General features: G+C 40.2%; 2 protein-coding genes across 2 annotated transcripts in view; both read left to right on the top strand.

Moving 5' to 3' along the window:
* ube2j1 (ubiquitin-conjugating enzyme E2, J1) overlaps positions 1-9,144 on the top strand; it is a 56,412-nt gene extending 47,268 nt beyond the window's left edge. The window contains exon 8 of the mRNA XM_023288756.3: positions 7,053-9,144. Coding sequence (XP_023144524.2) covers positions 7,053-7,355 — 303 coding nt within the window. The 3' untranslated portion in view covers positions 7,356-9,144. The remainder of the gene's footprint in view (positions 1-7,052) is intronic.
* Positions 9,145-15,671: 6,527 nt separating this feature from the next.
* LOC111580831 (gamma-aminobutyric acid receptor subunit rho-2-like) overlaps positions 15,672-17,959 on the top strand; it is a 31,439-nt gene continuing 29,151 nt past the window's right edge. Inside the window, exon 1 of the mRNA XM_023288744.3 lies at positions 15,672-16,388. Coding sequence (XP_023144512.1) covers positions 16,267-16,388 — 122 coding nt within the window. The 5' untranslated portion in view covers positions 15,672-16,266. The remainder of the gene's footprint in view (positions 16,389-17,959) is intronic.

Below are 17,959 nucleotides of genomic sequence, written 5' to 3'. Positions count from 1 at the left end.
GTGGAAGTCTTGGACGCCAAGAACTGTTGTGCGGCACTCTTCATTGATTTGTCCAAGGCTTTTGATACCGTTGACCATGATATTTAATATCGGAGGCTGTCAGATATAGGCCTATCAGATCAAGCTGTTGGCTGGTTCTCAAATTATCTCACCAATCATAAGCAATGTGTGCAGCTCTGTGGTCTCTCCTCCAGCTTTCTTGGCGTTACAAAAGGTGTGCCGCAAGGTTCTGTCTTAGGACCCACTCTCTTTACTATTTATGTCAACAATGTGGGTCAAAACATAAATGCGTCTGCTCATCTTTATGCTTATGATACAATCATTTACTGTTGCCCTTGTGCTTGAATATCTTCAGTCAGCATTTGACATCATTCAGTCACATCTGTTAAACTAGACTAATGTTAAATGCTGACAAAACAAAAGTTATGTTGTTTTCTGGTAAAAAGAAGGTGCCAGAAGTTCTCCGTGGTATTACAACCACACAAGGTACCCCTGTTGAGTTGGTGGCCTCTTACAAATACCTCGTCATCACAATTGATGATAGCCTTTGTTTTAAAACCCACATCGAAAATCTTTTAAAGAAACTGAAATTAAAGTTAGGTTTGTTTTTCAGGAACAAATCCTGTTTGTCTTTTAATGCCAGGAAACAACTTGTTGCTGCTACCTTCTTGCCTGTTGTTGATTATGGAGATATTGTTTACGTGAATGCCCCAACCCACTCTCTCAAACTGTCGGATGCTGCTTATCATGGAGCACTTATATTTATAATGGACTGTAAACCTCTCACACACCACTGCACTTTGTACTCCCTGGTTAACTGGTCATCACTGACCATGCACAGACTTCTCCACTGGCATCATTTCATTTACAAATCCATCCTTGGTCTGCTGCCCATATATTTATCCTCTTTCATGTCACGTAAACAATTCATTCATAGTCTACGTTCCCAGGACTTCATTACTTTCACCGTCCCCTCAGTCTGCACAGAGCTCGGCAAGACAGCTTTTTTCTTACTCTGCTCCCGCAGCCTGGAACTCACTACAGCAGAATCTGAAGCTGTCCCACCTGATTCCCTTGGAGGACTTCAAACGTCTTTTAAAAGCTATGGAAATGGAATCTTTTAGGATTTGCTCTTGTTCTTAGTGTTTTTACATTTTAACTTCATTGCTTGGTGCTTTGCACATCCATTTTGATGTCTATGTTGTGTTTTGTTATGACCCTGTTTGTCTGGAACTCAGTGTTATATTGTATTGTTGTATTGTGTAGTTTAGGTCCCTTAGTTTTGTTTGTCAGTGACTCATTGTTGTCTTATTATGTTATTTAAGGACAGGTCTCTCTTGAGAATGAGACTCAGTGTCTCAACGAGACTACCTATATAAGTAAAGGCTAAATAAAAAATACAGTGTTCTGCAAAATCTCCCTCGTAATGAATGCCTTCAAAGTCTTCACTACATATTGTATGAGCTGAGACAGACAGGAATGCAAACTTCAACTTCACTGATAGGCAGAGGCATGCAGCTGCAAGGTGGCAATTCTACTGGACCGTAACTCAAGAATTAACACACTAATTATGAAAAAAAATTACAAAAATGTCTAACAGGATAAAATGATGAATTGACGACATTTTATATTGAAAAGGTCAGATCTGTACAGACGTGGATGTGCACTGAAACTTGAATTGCTGGTAAAGGTATACGACCTTGAGGCAGTAATTCTAGTTGTTAGAATGTTCTGTTCCCAGATATCAGCATTTATGACTTTGTTGAATACAATGTATTCATTCCTTGTGGAAATGATGACTAGAACAAGAAGATAGAACCCAAGTTGTAATGAACTGGAATTGTCCTTTGGGTTATGTTTTGGAAAATTGCCAACAGTAATGTGAAGTGTGTGTGATTTGTAGGCTACTGCCAAACAGCGGGAAATTTTCCCTTCTGAGAAATACCCACATTCTGATGCTAAGACTGTGTTGCATTGTTGCATATCAGAGCCACTGTGGGTGACTCACACATGACCAGAGGAAGAGTGAAACAAAAACGGAGTCTCTCTGACAGCTGATCTTTTGACTTACAAAAGACTGGTGTAAGTAATATCACCACTTTTATTCCAGTAATTGCTGTAAAGGAGACACTGTGACATAAATCTGTTTGATTTGTGAGCAATAAAGAAAGAAGAGCTCTGATGCTAGGAGGGCCATCACCACTCAAGATGTTTTTTGAAGAGAGTTTGAAGAGAGCAGGGAGGAAAAGAGAGACGGGTAATTCTTGTCAAGCATTCATCAAATCAAAATATGAAGAGGCCTAACATCCTCTCAAGTTCACTGAACATATCAGAAGAGACTTGTGCCTTTTATGTGTAAAAACTCGGGCAGTTCAAATAAAGCTAATAAATATCACGATGAAATGGATTTAGGTAGGATTAGTAGCATCTAGCAGTGAGGTTAACAGATTGAAGCCAACAGAATACCCCTCCCTTCCTAAGTGTGTAGGAAATTCTACAGTGGCTGCCACTTCAGTGTGAAAATGTGAAAGTCCTTCTCTAGAGCCAGTGTTTGGTTTGTCTGTTTTGGACTGCCGTAGAAACACGGTGGGCTCTGTGGAAGAGGATATAAAAGGCTCATTTTCAACAAAACACAACCATTCATAGCGACAGGTAATTATACACTAATGAAACCATAATTATTAATACAGTATTCAATTCCTGCTAATAGATCCCTCTAAATAGCAGCCACAGGAAGATATGTCACAAAAAACGAATAATAATCCAAATCTACCATATAAATAAGCCCTGCTGCAATAATCTTTTGTAGCATTGCCACTGAAAAAGTAAAATTTCCTTTTTTATTAAATTCAAAAACATCTTTTCACATTGATTGAAAATATATCATTTCATCCAATTAAAAATCAAATCTTGAAGACAATGAAGTGTGTTAAAGCTGTATGGGTTTAATTACTTTCTGAACTGACTATTGCAGGTAGTCTGGATTTTCTGGGGGCTAGTTCTTTCTCAACTGTTAAAAAAATCAGACATTTCTTCAGCATTTTCTGCCTTGTTTTCCAGTCCATTTCTCCTCCAAAGTATTGGAGAGAATAGTGGATGTATGGAGCTCCACAGTGTACAACCACAAGATTGTACGGTGCTGTCAATGTGCAGTCGATTTCCCAATTTTCACGGCGTTCCTTTTAATTGGTGGCAAGCTTCATCACCTGCTGACATCCTACTGAGCTCCATTTTCATGTGTATGGACAGATAGGATTCTGCATGACGACTATATTGGTTGCACTGAATTAGTGTGTGAAATCAAACAGCCAGACATCACTTTTCTCCCTTAACATCATAGTGGATGTGCTATGGTAGCTTGAAGCCTGTGTTTCCACAGCTTCTCTTCACCAATTCTGATGATATGGGTGAGCTTTGTTGCCTAAGAGGACTGATTTTGTCGCCAGCTGCTACCCACAGAATCACAGAGACAGACAGAGGCTGAAGGAGCAGAGAGGAGGGTCAACTTAGATCAGGGTTTCTGTATTTGGATATACTGAGGGGGGCCACGTCAGAAATAGTGCTGAACATCTGCTGCTGGAGTTGGAGGGAAAAGACTTAAAACTCCAGGATGAGACAGGCTGGCTCATGGTATCCCTCGCTGCTGTACAGAGTACAGGAGGGGGATGTATGATGACTGTGCACTGTTTACTGCCTCCCCCCCAGTTTCTCCAGGCTCCCTCCAGCCATCCTCTAATTGGGTGAAATGTATGTTTCCTGTGCAAAAGCTGAGGCCATCAGCACTGCTCATTGGTTAGTCATCTCCCTCACAGCCTCCCTGCCCTCAAGACACTCATGCTATCTGCACTTTTCACTTTAAATGAACAGGAGATTCCTAATTTTATCTTTAACTAACTCGAAGACCAAGTATTGATGGTGATGAATGAGAGTTTTAGTTTTTAATGTGCTGATCCGGGAAGCTCATGAATTACAAATTTCTATGAAAAAGCAGAAAAGGAAAAGTAAGTCTCTAGTGACGGCAAACACAGAACTTTGTAAAAATTTGCTCACAGGGTTCATTTTTCTGTATGTATGCACTACTTATGCTGGCAGTCTTTGTGCATTTGTGTGTGTAAGCACATTAATGCCAAGCAGGGGTGCAATTAATGGAATTTCTAATATTGATTAACTATTTTATAGTTTCTAATGATCCAGAGACAACAGAAGGGGGTGGGTTGTTTGTGATTATGGGGGGCAGAAATCTGAGCTCAGTAATCGTTAGTGCGGTAGAAGAAAAAGATATTACTGAAATAGTTAATAACTGTAAGAAGAAAACATGTTCTGAATGCAATGGAATTAATAATCAAGAAAGTCATTGATGGCATCATAAAACAACTAATTTACATTTTTAAACTGGCTTAAAACAGGCACATTTCCATGCAAAAAATAAATTGCCAAAGTTATATGATTACATAAAGTTGGGGATAGACATCACTTTGCTAATAACCTGCACCGTTACTTTCCCAATACTTTAAGATGTTGTAAAGGGGTTAGACAGTTAAATTGCAAAGCGTGGCATCTTTACTGACAGTCAACATGCATTTCAATCAGACATCTGATTGAAAGGGGGGGGTTGTAGCACTCCATTTGCACCACTTTGAAGCGTATGTTTATTTCAATTTGTAGCATGAATTTGTGAAATGGCTTAGATGTTAGATGTCAAGCAAAACATAAAAATATATCAGTTCAGAAAGATGTGGAAGATAGAGGGATAGGAAAGGGGCTTGGTTACATTTAGGAGTGTGATTCACATTATTGTTGTTACTGTTGGATTGGAATCTGCATGTTGACAATGCATATGTATATAGGATATACACTACCGTTCAAAAGTTTGGGGTCACTTAGAAATGTCCTTATTGTTGAAAGAAAAGCATTTTTTTCAATGAAGATAACATTAAATTAATCAGAAATACAATATAGTCTAGACATTGTTAATGTGGTAAATGACTATTGGAAATGACCGATTTTTAATGGAATATCTCCATAGGGGTACAGAGGAACATTTCCAGCAACCATCACTCCTGTGTTCTAATGGTACATTGTGTTAGCTAATGATGTTGAAAGGCTGACTTATGACTAGAAAACCCTTGTGCAGTTATGTTAGCACCTGAATGAAAGTGTCAGTTTTCATGGAAAACGTGAAATTGTCTGGGTGGCCCCAAACTTTTGAACGGTAGGAGATTATTTGAGCTATAATAAAGAGGAAGGTCCTTCCTACTCCATTTTAGTCATGCATTGACAGGTAGTTATTTATTTAGTTTATTGAGAAGTTGTTGTATATATTTTGTTGTAATTATTTACGCTACTGAAAACACCAATGAGCGTCTGTTCTTGTGAAGCTTAATGACGCGTGGTTTCAGTGAATGATTAGTTTGTCCTCAATCAGAGTTCAGCTTTCTTAAAGAAATAGTTCAGCTCACCACCTGTTGACTTCAAAACTGTTCATGTAAATCCAGAACAATAAGACGTGCAAAAGCCATCAAAATAAAAGTTTGCTGCCAAAAAACTGTTTACCTCATCACTAATAAGCAGCAACTGAAGCTGTTCCACTTTCTCTTCTTTAAATGCAGCTCAACTGTAGAAGGGGCACTTGATTACTGGAAGCGTGAACATAAATAATACAAATAAGCACAAATGGAGGATTTTATTGGTTATTTGTGCTATTTTTGCCATTATTTGTTATATGTTTGAAATAGCTTTTTTCTTTTCTATTTTCTAAATTAATTAGTTATTTGGACAGTAAAATGTCAGAAAATTGTGAAATAAACTCCTTACCGGTTCCAAGAACTTCAGTGTCTGTTTTTGTGCAACCGACAATTCAAAGATAGTCAATTTACCACCACAGAAGACTAAAACAAACACAAATATTCACATTTAAGAAACTTAAACCAATGAATTTTTGGTTTAAAAAATGTCTGTCAGTTATCAAAGTTGGAAATTCTTTTGTTGTCTTATGATCATTGTCCACAAGCAGCTAAGTTCTTTTAGCCTGCAGTCATTTCCAAGGTGTTGGTTTCACTGCTGATTTCACTGTGTGACAGAATCAGCATGAATACAGTTTAATGAGAGACGCTGTACAATCGCCTACGTTGACACGTAAAAGGAGTGATCATGAAAGCTGCTTTTGCATGAGATTTATGCTCCCCGACTGAGGTCAGGAGGCTGAGAAGCATAGAAAAATACAGAATTACAGCTTTACTGGCCTAGGGTGGATGTGTGCTACTCTACATAGACTGTTCAGAGAAATAGGTTACAAATGAAAGACAAGGTGGGGTCGGACAATAAGCTAATAACCGAGTAAATGACAGCCACATGGCATCTGTTACACATGTCTAAAGCTACTTTCTTTTACAGTAACTTAATGATTACCCTGCTTTACTTTTCCAATTTATTCTATAAACGGGAAAGTACGCATGTGTGTATTGTTCCTCATTAGAAAACAGAGGTGAAATGGTGGTCACTGCTATGCGTACATGTGTTTGTTGTGGTTGAGATGTCACAACACATCTGTTTGACGTATTATGTGCAACATCTGCTTGACCGACTGCAGGCAACAGCCCTGCCAGCCCATAACCCTAACCTCTAACCCTTTAAGTACCAAGAACTGGATTTAGTATCACCTCTATAATTTTGCTCCTGGGTGTCGCCTCCAAAGAGGGCAGAGGACAGTGTAAACAAAACCAAAGCCCGAGACAGCAGTTAAAAGTTCATCTACAGGTGGCTGACTTCCTGTAGTGGAAGAGGTCTCTAAAATAAATGAGCTGCAGACATGTATTTGTGCGTGTATGTTGGCAAAACAGCAAAGCTATTATTAGAAATGTGGCTCCTGAAGAACAAACACTCTGCTTCTGAAATGTTTCCAGCGGAGAGTAGAGCTGCAGCAGAGTGAAAACAGAGCTGTAGCACAACCTGAACACAACACAGCAGCTCCAGAGGACAGAGTCGAACTGATTACTAATTATTTTTGCCAAGTTTTGCCTCTGTAATCCTCTCAATGCCGTCCTCCTCCACAGGCAGAGGCGTCTCCAGCCACAGGTGTAGATGAACACCGGACCTCCACCACCACCAGCAGCAGCTCCGGTCGTCCTCTCAGCCCCCGGCAGCGTCGCTCCCAGCAGCACAGGGAGCAGGGCCAGAGAGACGGCAGAGAGCCAGCAGCCAGCAGACCGGCTTTCGCCCCGGCTGCTCGCCAGCCTCAGGACGAGAGCCACGCCGGCTCGGCAGTCCTCATCGTGGTGCTCACTCTAGCTCTGGCCGCGCTCATCTTCCGCAGGATCTATCTGGCGCACGAGTACAAGTTCGACTACGATTTGTGACCTTAACCCCGAGTCGACCCCTTCTGCCAGCACCCCTACAGAACTGTGACCGGCTGAAGAGGAACCAGAGCAGAGGCAATGGCTAACACTGACTTTCTGCCCTCCCTGCTCGTCAGCAGAGGGTTCGGTCTCCACTGAGGGGGAACTTTCATTCCTGCAGAGGAGGCACTCCATTCACCACAGCACCTCCAGGGTGTCTTTTAATCAATGTGAATTTTACTCTCCAGAGCGTCATGCATTTTTAAGAACGGGAACCTTTGTTGTTTGTGATGAGTGCAGTAGCCACACACACCACGTGTCCTCTCCCATATAGTTGTTGCCTATCCTAGGGCGGCCGCTTGTTCCCATTATTTAATTAAAACTTTAATATAACATGACAACAACATGCAGTTGTGGGGGGATTGTTGTCTCAGTCTAATTATTTAATCATGGAAGCATCTGCACCGAGTGCATGTGCTATAATGATTTTTCATGTGTTTTAACTTCCTGCCAGGTCAGCTCAGTAACAACATGCAGTGCTGGACTCTGCTTTAACGGTGTGAGGGCAGCAACCGCAGTGAGTCTCTCCAGTCTGAATTCTATGGTCTCTCACGCTGTCACCGATCATGTTGTAATTGACTACTGGAAAGGAGGCAGGGATGCACAGGATTAATGAGTAATCCACCACAGACAGAATGCTGACCGGTGTCATCTGCGCAGAGGTGTGTGTTGCAGAAGCTTTCAAATCAGAGGCTGCAGATTTATCAACACATGTGTCCTGCTGCCTTCAGATGGCTGCAGGGATTTAATGGACTAAAGTAGAAGCTTTACATACAGTGTAAAACATTAGTGGATAACTGTAAGAAACATCCATATTCATTTATAGATACATGCAGAGGGATTTACCAATATTTGTGGTGCACATATTCTGTGATCGTTGCAGGAATGTTATATCACACCTCAAGTTAGTAGTCAAGTTAAAAGTCACAAATTCTGACACAGATCATCTTCAGAAATATATATCAAGTATTGTCAGATATTCTTAACAGAAGCTCAACTCTCACTCCTATTTGAGACTTGAATATTGGTTAATAACATTTTCTTGTAGAAGTGCGACAGTATCGTCACAGCACCTCCTGAGTGTCGCATTAAAGGATTTTACATATCCTAGTGTTTCCAGGTGTTGGGGAGAGCTGCAGCATGTTTGGAAACGGTAGCATAAAGCCCGTTGTGTCTCCAGAGGACGCTGAGTGAAGTCGGATCTGTTGTTGCTGCAGTCAGGGGTAAGTCAACATACGGAAGAGACTAAACCTTCAAATCCAAGCAGACACATGCAGCTAATTTTGAGCAGAACAAATATGTGTTTTTTTGGAAAAAAATAAATCTATGTCATTATGTGTTAGCAAACAGTAATCCAGCGTGGCGCTCTTCTTCAACTCTCCATTGCAAGTTCGAAAGAATTGGAGGAGCGTTTCGCTAAATTGATTAAGTATGCTTTTAATGTGGCCACAGAATATCGTGCAACATATAATCACGTTAAACTTTCCTATTTAAAAACATTTTAAATACATCTATTGTTGGGAGTGTGAAATTAAACTAGTTTATTCATGATTTAAAGCATGTATTTATTTGAATTGCTTGTTGACAGAATGATGAAATTGCTAAAGCATAGGGACTTTGCACCAGACAGAATGTGGTTCTGTCCACACAATACGAGCTGCTTTGTGCTGCTTCATTTTAATCCTGTGAACTCCAGAACCCAGTAGTTGTATTGAAAGACATGTTTTGTTTTTTTTTGTTTTTTTTGTTTTTTTTAGAAAAATGACCAAAATTGCTGCATTTAACAGAGAGAGAAAACAGCCGTCAGATTTCCAGCCTCTTGACAATCAGCAAACTACTCATCTGTAGCATTCTTTTCTGTGGGAAAAATGACCCAGATCAGAGCTCATATTATGATATTTTATCAAAATTCCTTTTGTCTACATGTCTGATTATAAAATCTGGGAAAATAAGCAGTTTCTTCCTATCAGATGCTGTTAAAAAAAAAACCCCACAAAATTCTGTGCTCCTCGGCTCAACTGAAAAGCCATTAAAGACTCTGCTGTGACCAGCAGTCAGGTGACCAAATTTCTGCGACTTTTCAGCTGAACTGCAGGCTTTGTTTACAGGGAGCAGATAGTTGGCAAGTAGGAAAACAGTTTTAAAAATCTAAGTAATAAAATATCTATAGATCGTAGAGGTAGTGATTATTTTGTCTGCCTTGGTAACACCTGTGGGCACCTAAGAAAATGTTGTACAAGATGATTCCAGTTTTTTCAAGGAAAATAAGTAATCAAAGAAGTTTGATTTTAATTTTCTTTTTCGAATTACGGTTATTTAAGGCTGTCATATAGCACTAAATACATATTTGAGGTCTCTCTGCTTCTATCTGTGACTGTGTTGTTCCCTTAGAGGTGCAGGACTTTATGTTGAAATGAAAAATAAGAGAAAAGTGGCTCAGAAACTTGGGGTTCAGAAGATTAAAAGGAACTACGACCTGCGACAAGCGCTAGTAAAAATTTTATCATCACATTTATACCAAAGTGTTGGAGTGCACCGCTCACACTGGTTGCTGTGCTGCCCCCAAAACACAGCCTGCAGTGTAAATAATTCCCAGCAGTCCTGCTAAGGGAATGAGTTTACTGATCCAGGATCTGTTGAATACGACGCGTTTACCGAAGAACAGCATCGGGGCAGAGAGCTTTGAACTGTTATTGCCATGGCAACGTTTACCGGTGAGATAATTTTAGGGAATATTCGCACCACTAAACAAGACGGGGTTTTCGGAAAGTCTGCCAAACCTGCAACTGCCTGCTTACTTCTAACAGTACATCCTCCGTCGGATTCCCACTTTCACGCCTACGGCAGATCTGATTTGTTTCCATTAGGGACTCATTTTTCTGTGGACACTGTAATCCCATTCATTCGAATCTCTCCTCCGTCACTGCTCCTCTCCCCGTCTGCGCTGCTGTTTTCATGGTATTCACACCACGTCCCTGTGCATTAATCTCTTGTTTGTGTTGCATTCTCTGAAGCTGTATGCAAACAGTCTTTTTTATTCTCCCCTCTGCTTGTATAAATAGACCCAAACCCTGTCTAACGTTTACCCTCTTTGATATACTTTGAGTAGGGGCTTATCTGTCTGATGAGACTCACAGGAACAGGGAAGCAATTTAAATTCATTCTTTGCACATCACCGCTGATGGCTTTTTGACGTGTACAGCAACTTGGCAGCATACAGATAGCTGAGAGGTAGTCGCAGCGGTCTACCTGTTGAGGGGGAACAAACCTGTCTGGTGTTTCTGTCCTACTTGAGCAACATCTTATACCTGTGGGTGTTCAGTTATTACTTGAAGACAGCAGAGATTTTTTTTTTCATATATGAATATCCATGTTATTGGAATCGCTCCATGTCTGTCTCTTCAGTCATTGTGCCCACGCCTGGTATACTGGGATATAAACAGAAAAATAAATCACCTAAATGAAAGAATGTGTATTCTGTGTGTCAGGTTTTATAATGTCTCATTCTAATTACACATCCAACGGGGGATATGTAGCGCAGCTGTTACTTTTTAAATAATCCTAATGATGGATCAGGTAATTGCCAGGTCCTAATGTAGTAATAAAATACAACCCGATACCCCTGTCATGTCGCATTTTCTGACATGTGAATAATCACAAACACCTGGCAGGATTCAAGCAAAGTGTGACTATCTATAGCAACTATGAGGAACGGGAATTAGCTGTGTCTTTCTTTTATGCCAGACGTTTCATTTTTTTTAAATTCTCAGTGTGCTCTGTCGATTTTACTAGTTGATGTCTCAATACGTCTGAGACTTTACACTGTTGTTCGCGGCTCTGTGAGGCTACACTAAGGCATCATTGTAAGACAGCTGCAGTGGGATTCTGGGAACACAAATCATGCAGGAGTGGGCGAGTGTAAGTTTGTTGCAGGTGAGAGCTGATGTTGTGCCAAAAAATCACTGTGTGCTTCTTGCTAAAGCTGTTTTGCCCAGATTATGTGCATATACAGCTGCTTTTCCCTGAATCAAACACATAAAACATGCAAATACGCACAACTTTATGTCCTTGTGAATAGCAAAGCTTTGTGAATTTTAAACACTGCTTGTAACCAAATAATTGGGACTAAAGAAAAGTTTACAGTTTACAGCATAATTGGCATGACATTTATGGTGATTATATGCAATAGTATGTGTGTTTGGTATGTATAGTATCTCTTCTTAAACTGTGAATAAGATTTACGGATGGGTTGTGTATAAAAACTAAAGAAATAATCTCTTTTGCAATTCTTCTACAGGCTACAATCCCTAAAATACAATCCACATGAATGACATAAGTCAATTTCATGCATTAATAACACTTCAGTCAAAATGTAGGGGCTGCCATAGTTTTTTGGCAAGTAGAACACTGCATTATAGCGTTTTTAAAATAGCTGAACAGCTGGATTGGTTATAATCCAGGGCACAGAGGAGGTGAAATAATTTTTCTAGCCACTTTTTAGCAAATAATCACCTTTTGGCACAGCTCTAGCAGTTGAATAATAAACTGCAACCGCCAAGACGTAGCATCAACCAGAAGGACGGCGTCAAGCAATGAAGCTGAAAAGAATAAAGTGGCTTTTACAACACAAGAAAGTAAGTCTGACATTTAAACTCATTTCTCAGTTGTTAAGACGGAGAAAAGTTGGATTTTGTTGAGAGAACAGTTCCTTTTTCAGCTAAATGCTAACATGTTGATGCTATAAAGCACAGACGCCATGTACTGTTAATCTATTAGTTCATTCAAAACCCTAAACCACACAGTGAAAGAAAGAAAGTCAAAGAAGCAGTTTGTTTTCTGCCTTTGCAACTTAAATATCACCACAAAATCTCACACATCAGAACTTGAGAGTTGATTTTGACTTCAGACTTGCTTTGAAGAGATTCACACTCATTATGATGATCTGGAGACTCGCTCTTGTTTTCATAGACTTGGGACCTGATTCATATTTGCCCTAAAACCTTTATATCTTTAAACATATCGTCTGAGCCGTCTTTAAACTCACTTCTTCTTTACTTCAAAAAGATAAGAATAGCTGGAGATGAAGTGAAGCGTTTTCTTTTGTAGCTTTTTTCCTTTGTATTCCTTTAAACAGCATTTTAAGGCTGGCAGAATGCAGTTTCAGAAATGCTTAGTTCCTAAGTAATTGTCATTGAAAGGCATTGAATTAAGGTAGAGAAGCTTATATCAAATTCCTCCATTATTTGGGTTAGCTAGCAGCAAAATTTCAAAACCTTCATTTAAAAGAGGAAAATATTTTTATTGTTGAATTTCTATTTTAAATGTAATTTTGACAGTATAAGGTCTTTTTTATCTCAGATGAAAACTGCTTTGTGGGATGTGGGAACAGTGTTCAGCATCCGCAGAGACTGCTGTAAAGTTGGAAACTGTTAACCGTATGATGGAAGGTGAAGGTCAGAAATCTGACAAGGACGATGTTCTTTCATCAGAGTGGCACAGTATGTCCTCAGTTAGAAAAGTGTACTTGTGTAAATCGAGAGCGAGAGTGATTCTAGAAATGCAATCAGATTTTTAAAAAAAGCGTTATTCCACTGGATTCTAATGCAGTTTCACATCTTTCAAGAACTTTCCTGCCCAGACTGCAGGCAGCTGCAGCAAACGGAAGCCCGAGAGCGGGACAGATGTGGACATCCGAGCCATTCGTCAGCTTCAGAAGATGCCCTCACGCTGTCCCGCACTGAAAAAAAGATGAGGATGTTGACAAACCCTGAAGCCGCAACAATGTTCAGATTCCTGAGACGTGAAGACATTTTTGCAATATTCTTGTTGTTTTTCAACAATAGGAATAATAATAGTAGATCTCATTTTTCGGAGCAGCCCTGTGGATGATAAGAAGCTGCAGCAGGAACATGTGACCGTGAGTTCCCAGGGGTTCAATTGAGCCAGCTCTGTCTCAGTCCTGACACACTTATTCTTCATACCTGGATATTCATCTTCACTACATCTATTTTCAACCATGTATACATATATATTTTCTTCATTTTTCAGTCTTAAAGACCCCAGTTGGTGAAAATTTGTTTTCTTTTGTATGTTTTTTTTTTAACCTTGTTGTCCATATGCTGTTTTTTACATGCTGGAAGACACATCTTGAGCAAAATGACCAGTCAACGTCATGGTTGAACATTTCTAGCTTTAAATTTCAGTTTACTAATGAAAAACTCAAAAACTCAGATTCAGATTACTGCGGTTTCATCCTTAACAAGCATATACACTGCCTGTCCAAAAAAGAGTCACCACCTGGATTTAACTAAGCAAATAGGTAAGAGCCTTCCATTGGATAATTACTGCAGTGATGAATATGTTTCAGCTGCATCAGTTTATTTAACCCTAGCTGATGCAGTGAGGAGCTTCTCATTTCCTTAACAACCATGTCAGAAGACAAATCCTGTGGTCGTAGAAAGGATGTTAATCTGTTTCAGAAGGGTCAAACTACTGGCCTGCATCAAGCACAGAAAACAACTAAGGAGATGAAAGTACTAACATCAGGTTAAGAAATGTCAAACACAATATTAATACTTGAAGGATAGTGGTGAACCATTATCTTCAAGGAACAAACTCCTAGATGATTGTAGGAAATCAACAGGTGAATTCACGGCTATGTTTAATAGTGAAAGTAACAGCATTTCCACATGAACAATGCGAAGGAAACTCAAAGGATTGGGACTAAACAGCTGTGTAGCTGTAAGAAAACCACAGATCAGAGAGGCTATTCAGAAAAAAAGGCCTCAGTTTGCTATGTAGCATAAAGACTGGACTCTGGAGTAGAGAAAGAAGGTCATGTGGTCTGATGAGTCCAGATTTATCCTGTTCCAAAGTGGTGGGTGCATCAGGGTAAGAAGAGAGGCAGATGAAGTGATGCACTCATCATGGCTAGTACCTACCAGCCTGTGGGGGTTAGAGTTATGATCTGGGGTTGGTCAGGTTCAGCAACGTTATGTTCCCAAAGAATGAGGTCAGCTGACTACCTGAAGATACTGAATGACCAGGTCTTTCCATCAAAGGAGTTTTTCTTCCCTGATGACATGAACATGTTCCAAGATGACGATGCCAGGATTCATGGGGCTCACATTGTGAATGAGTGGATCAGGGAGCATGAGATCATTTTCACACATGGATTGACCTCCACAGAGTCCAGACCTCAGCCCCACTGAGAATCTTTGGGATGTTCTGGAGAAGACTTTGCACAGCTCCCAACTCTCCCATCATCAATGTAAGATCTTGATAGAAAATTAAAGCAGCTCTGGACAGAAATAAATGCTGTGACATTGCAGAAGCTTATTGAAACGATGTCACGGCAAATGTGTGTCATTTTCAGAGCTAAAGGCAGTCCTATGAAATATTAGTGTGCGACTTTTTTTGGATGGTTAGTGTAGAACCAGTCCTTTTTTTACTTGCAAGACAGGGTTTTCTCCATCATTGTACCTCTTGAGTATTAGTTTTGGTTTGAGCATGCATGGACAAATTACTCTTACAGTTACATCTAGGCCATTTTTAAGCAGGAAGGGGATAGATTATATAGTTTAATTGCACAGACATGTGCTTAGGGTTTTAATCAATCACTTGCAGGGACTTTAATAATTCAAACCATTCATATGCATTCTTAGGCCACTGTTTTCTGAGGCGCGCACCAAATGTTTTATGAATGTTTGTTTTTACAAAAGTATGAATGATAATTTTTTTTTTTTAATTAGCTCTGGGTCTGTTTATTTGTCATTCCAATCATGTGTTAAAGCCTTCATAAATAATATAATATAGCTGCCTAAAATAGGGTTTATCATTTTACTGCTCAAAAAAGAACTGATTACTGAAGTCAAAATGTACTTCTGTCACTTTAACTGTTTAATTCAGTTTTTTTCCCCTCTGTTTTCAGTCTCACAGCAGGATATCTGCACCAGTGGTATTTTTGGATGCCTCCCAAGTTAAAGTGTGAAGCAGAAATATCAGAGGAAGTCGAATTACACCATAGCGAGGTAATACAAGCTATAGTTTGACAATTTCCTAGCTATAGCATCACTAATGCCTGTGCATATTTTAATACTGTAGAATGGAAATTAATCCCCTTTTAATGTATTTATTCAAAATATTGCTCCATGCATAGATATTCCCCGTTAGTGGCAGCCTGACTCCACTAGTCCTACATTTGATGTTGAGTCACAGGAGAGAGCACAGATGTTTTGCAGTCATCAGCTGCCACATTTTGAGCAGAAGGTTGTCAGCACAGATCAGACCCTGTTATGTATCAATCACAGACATGGTCTTTATCGTCTGTGAATTATTTTTGATTCAAACATAGCTTTATAGAGACTTTGCCTGTCGCGCACAACGAATGTGTACCCATGGCAACCCACAGAGCCCCTCTCCACACCACACATCGCAGGTTAAACCCCGCATGTTCCTCCTTTTTTTCTTTTTCTGTCCTCTGAGGACTAACTGCCTTCTGTCAGCACTGTCCCTGCCTCCCGATGCGTCAGGGGGGGACGTGTTTTTGTTTTCTTTTTTTTTATTTTATTTTTTTATGTTTGTTTATTTCATTATTTCTTTTTTTCTGCGGCGCGCCGAGAGTGGTGCTGATGCTGCGCGCTCCTGAGCCCCCTCTGGAGTCTGAAGACCAATCAGAGCGCTTATCAGACTTCGCCATCCCGTTTTTCTCCCCGCAAAGCAGCCGGAGCACTTGTTCGCCACAGTCCCCTCGACCCCTCAGCACTCTTCCTCCCGCCTCGGACCACGAAGATGGTTCCGCGCACAGAGCATCTTGCAGCAGGCGGACCGAAGGCGTCGCTGATCGACTCTCTGCCGGACTTTTGAAGTCACCATGCCGTGTTACGCCCGGTTCCTGCTTTTACTTTTGTGTTTGATCGTAATCGTGGAGTGCCGGAAGCACAAAAGTAGGAAAAAGCGGTGGTCGGCGCCGGCGGAGACTCACAAGCCTGGAAAGTAAGTAGTCTTTTATTCCACTGGCATTAAGGTAGATTTGACCTCCAGAGATCTGCGCAGGAGAAACATCCAGCAGCAGATCGAGGGAAACCACCTGAGCCTCATCCATCCTTCCTCCAACTCACCTTTACGCACGCACACTGTGGAATTACCACTTATATCAGTTTAACACCAAACCCCAGTAGAGCAGCTAAAATAAATGTCAGTTTAGAAGAAATGAGAAAATTCCAGGCAAGGTAGCCTCTGTACTGATTTAGGCTCTACTTCATTTTCCAAGAACACCCAGAATGTTGACATTTGTACTCATTTTATCCGTGACTTAACTTGTTCCTACCAAATTAACCGTCTATTCATTCGCCAGTGGTAGCTAATGCGAACCCATCACACTGCAGTCACACTCTAAATTTCTGGGAATTAGGCGGATTGACGGAACCAAACTGTGCGTAAAAAGCAGCCAGAGCGCATCGATCGGCTCTGTGTGCATCTGCAGCAAAGAATATGCATCCCTCGACATACAGCGTGCCAGATGCTATTTCAGGGTTTCTGTGAAGGTGAGAAGGAGACTGGAAATATTATGATTTTTGGGATTTTTCTTTAAGCCAGTAGTTTGGCTGGTATTTTACCCTAATTATCACCCTTGTGTCATTTAAAACCGCAGCAGCTTCAGTTGTGTTGTGGTTGCATTGATTTATAGAGCTGGCAAAATTCGGCTTTCATCTCTTTACCTAATAAACTGAACCAGGCAGATTTCCTTTTTCAAACATCGGCTCTGCACAGTAAGACTGAAAAATCACAGATGACTTATTGTGTCTCCAAATTTCCCAGAGCTGAAACTAACCAATGAAGCTGCTTGTTTTCTTACCCACAGTCCAAACTCCAAAGATATGTAATTTATGGTCACAAAAGACTATAAAGGCAAGCAAAAGTTCTTTTTCGAGAAGCTGCAACCAGAGAGTTGATTTGCTGCTGATTGTTCATCTTAATCAACTGATTGTTTAAGCAGATAATTGAACACAAGGTTTTAGTTGTCTTTTTACTGCTACACTGCTTTTCTGACCTAGAATGTGCAATTATAATCACAGAGAGACACAAACTTATTAGGATGTGCAACAAAAGTAAAGATGAAATTCAGAAAGAAATCTTAGATTGCTCGGCCCTCTTTCCACTCTCCTAGATGTAAAGCATAAGTCCATAAATATTTTCCTTCTTCTGAAGAAATCTCATGCACAAACCATCAATGGACATATTCTACTAAGTGCTGTGTGTGCAAAGTCTGATTTATCGTATTCCTTTGTGTCACAGAGCTCCATTGTTGTCAAATAGCTATTAAGCACACATCAGTGAGTCACTCTGTTGCCCCGGATGGCATGTTCCCTCATTACCATGAACACACACACTGTAGTTTATTCTGTCTCAGTCCCACATTCACCATACTGCTGCCTGAAATGCTCACTAAAGAGCCGTGTCGATTAATCTGCCACTGATTATAGTCGCCAACAAATGTACCATTTCCTCCTTTTTGTTTGTTAAAAACTTCATTGTAGGGGTGTTTTAGTATTTTTCAAATAAAA

This window comes from Amphiprion ocellaris, chromosome 12 (assembly GCF_022539595.1).
Source record: "Amphiprion ocellaris isolate individual 3 ecotype Okinawa chromosome 12, ASM2253959v1, whole genome shotgun sequence".
Taxonomy (NCBI): domain Eukaryota; kingdom Metazoa; phylum Chordata; class Actinopteri; family Pomacentridae; genus Amphiprion; species Amphiprion ocellaris.
This window is presented reverse-complemented; position numbering and strand designations above follow the sequence as displayed.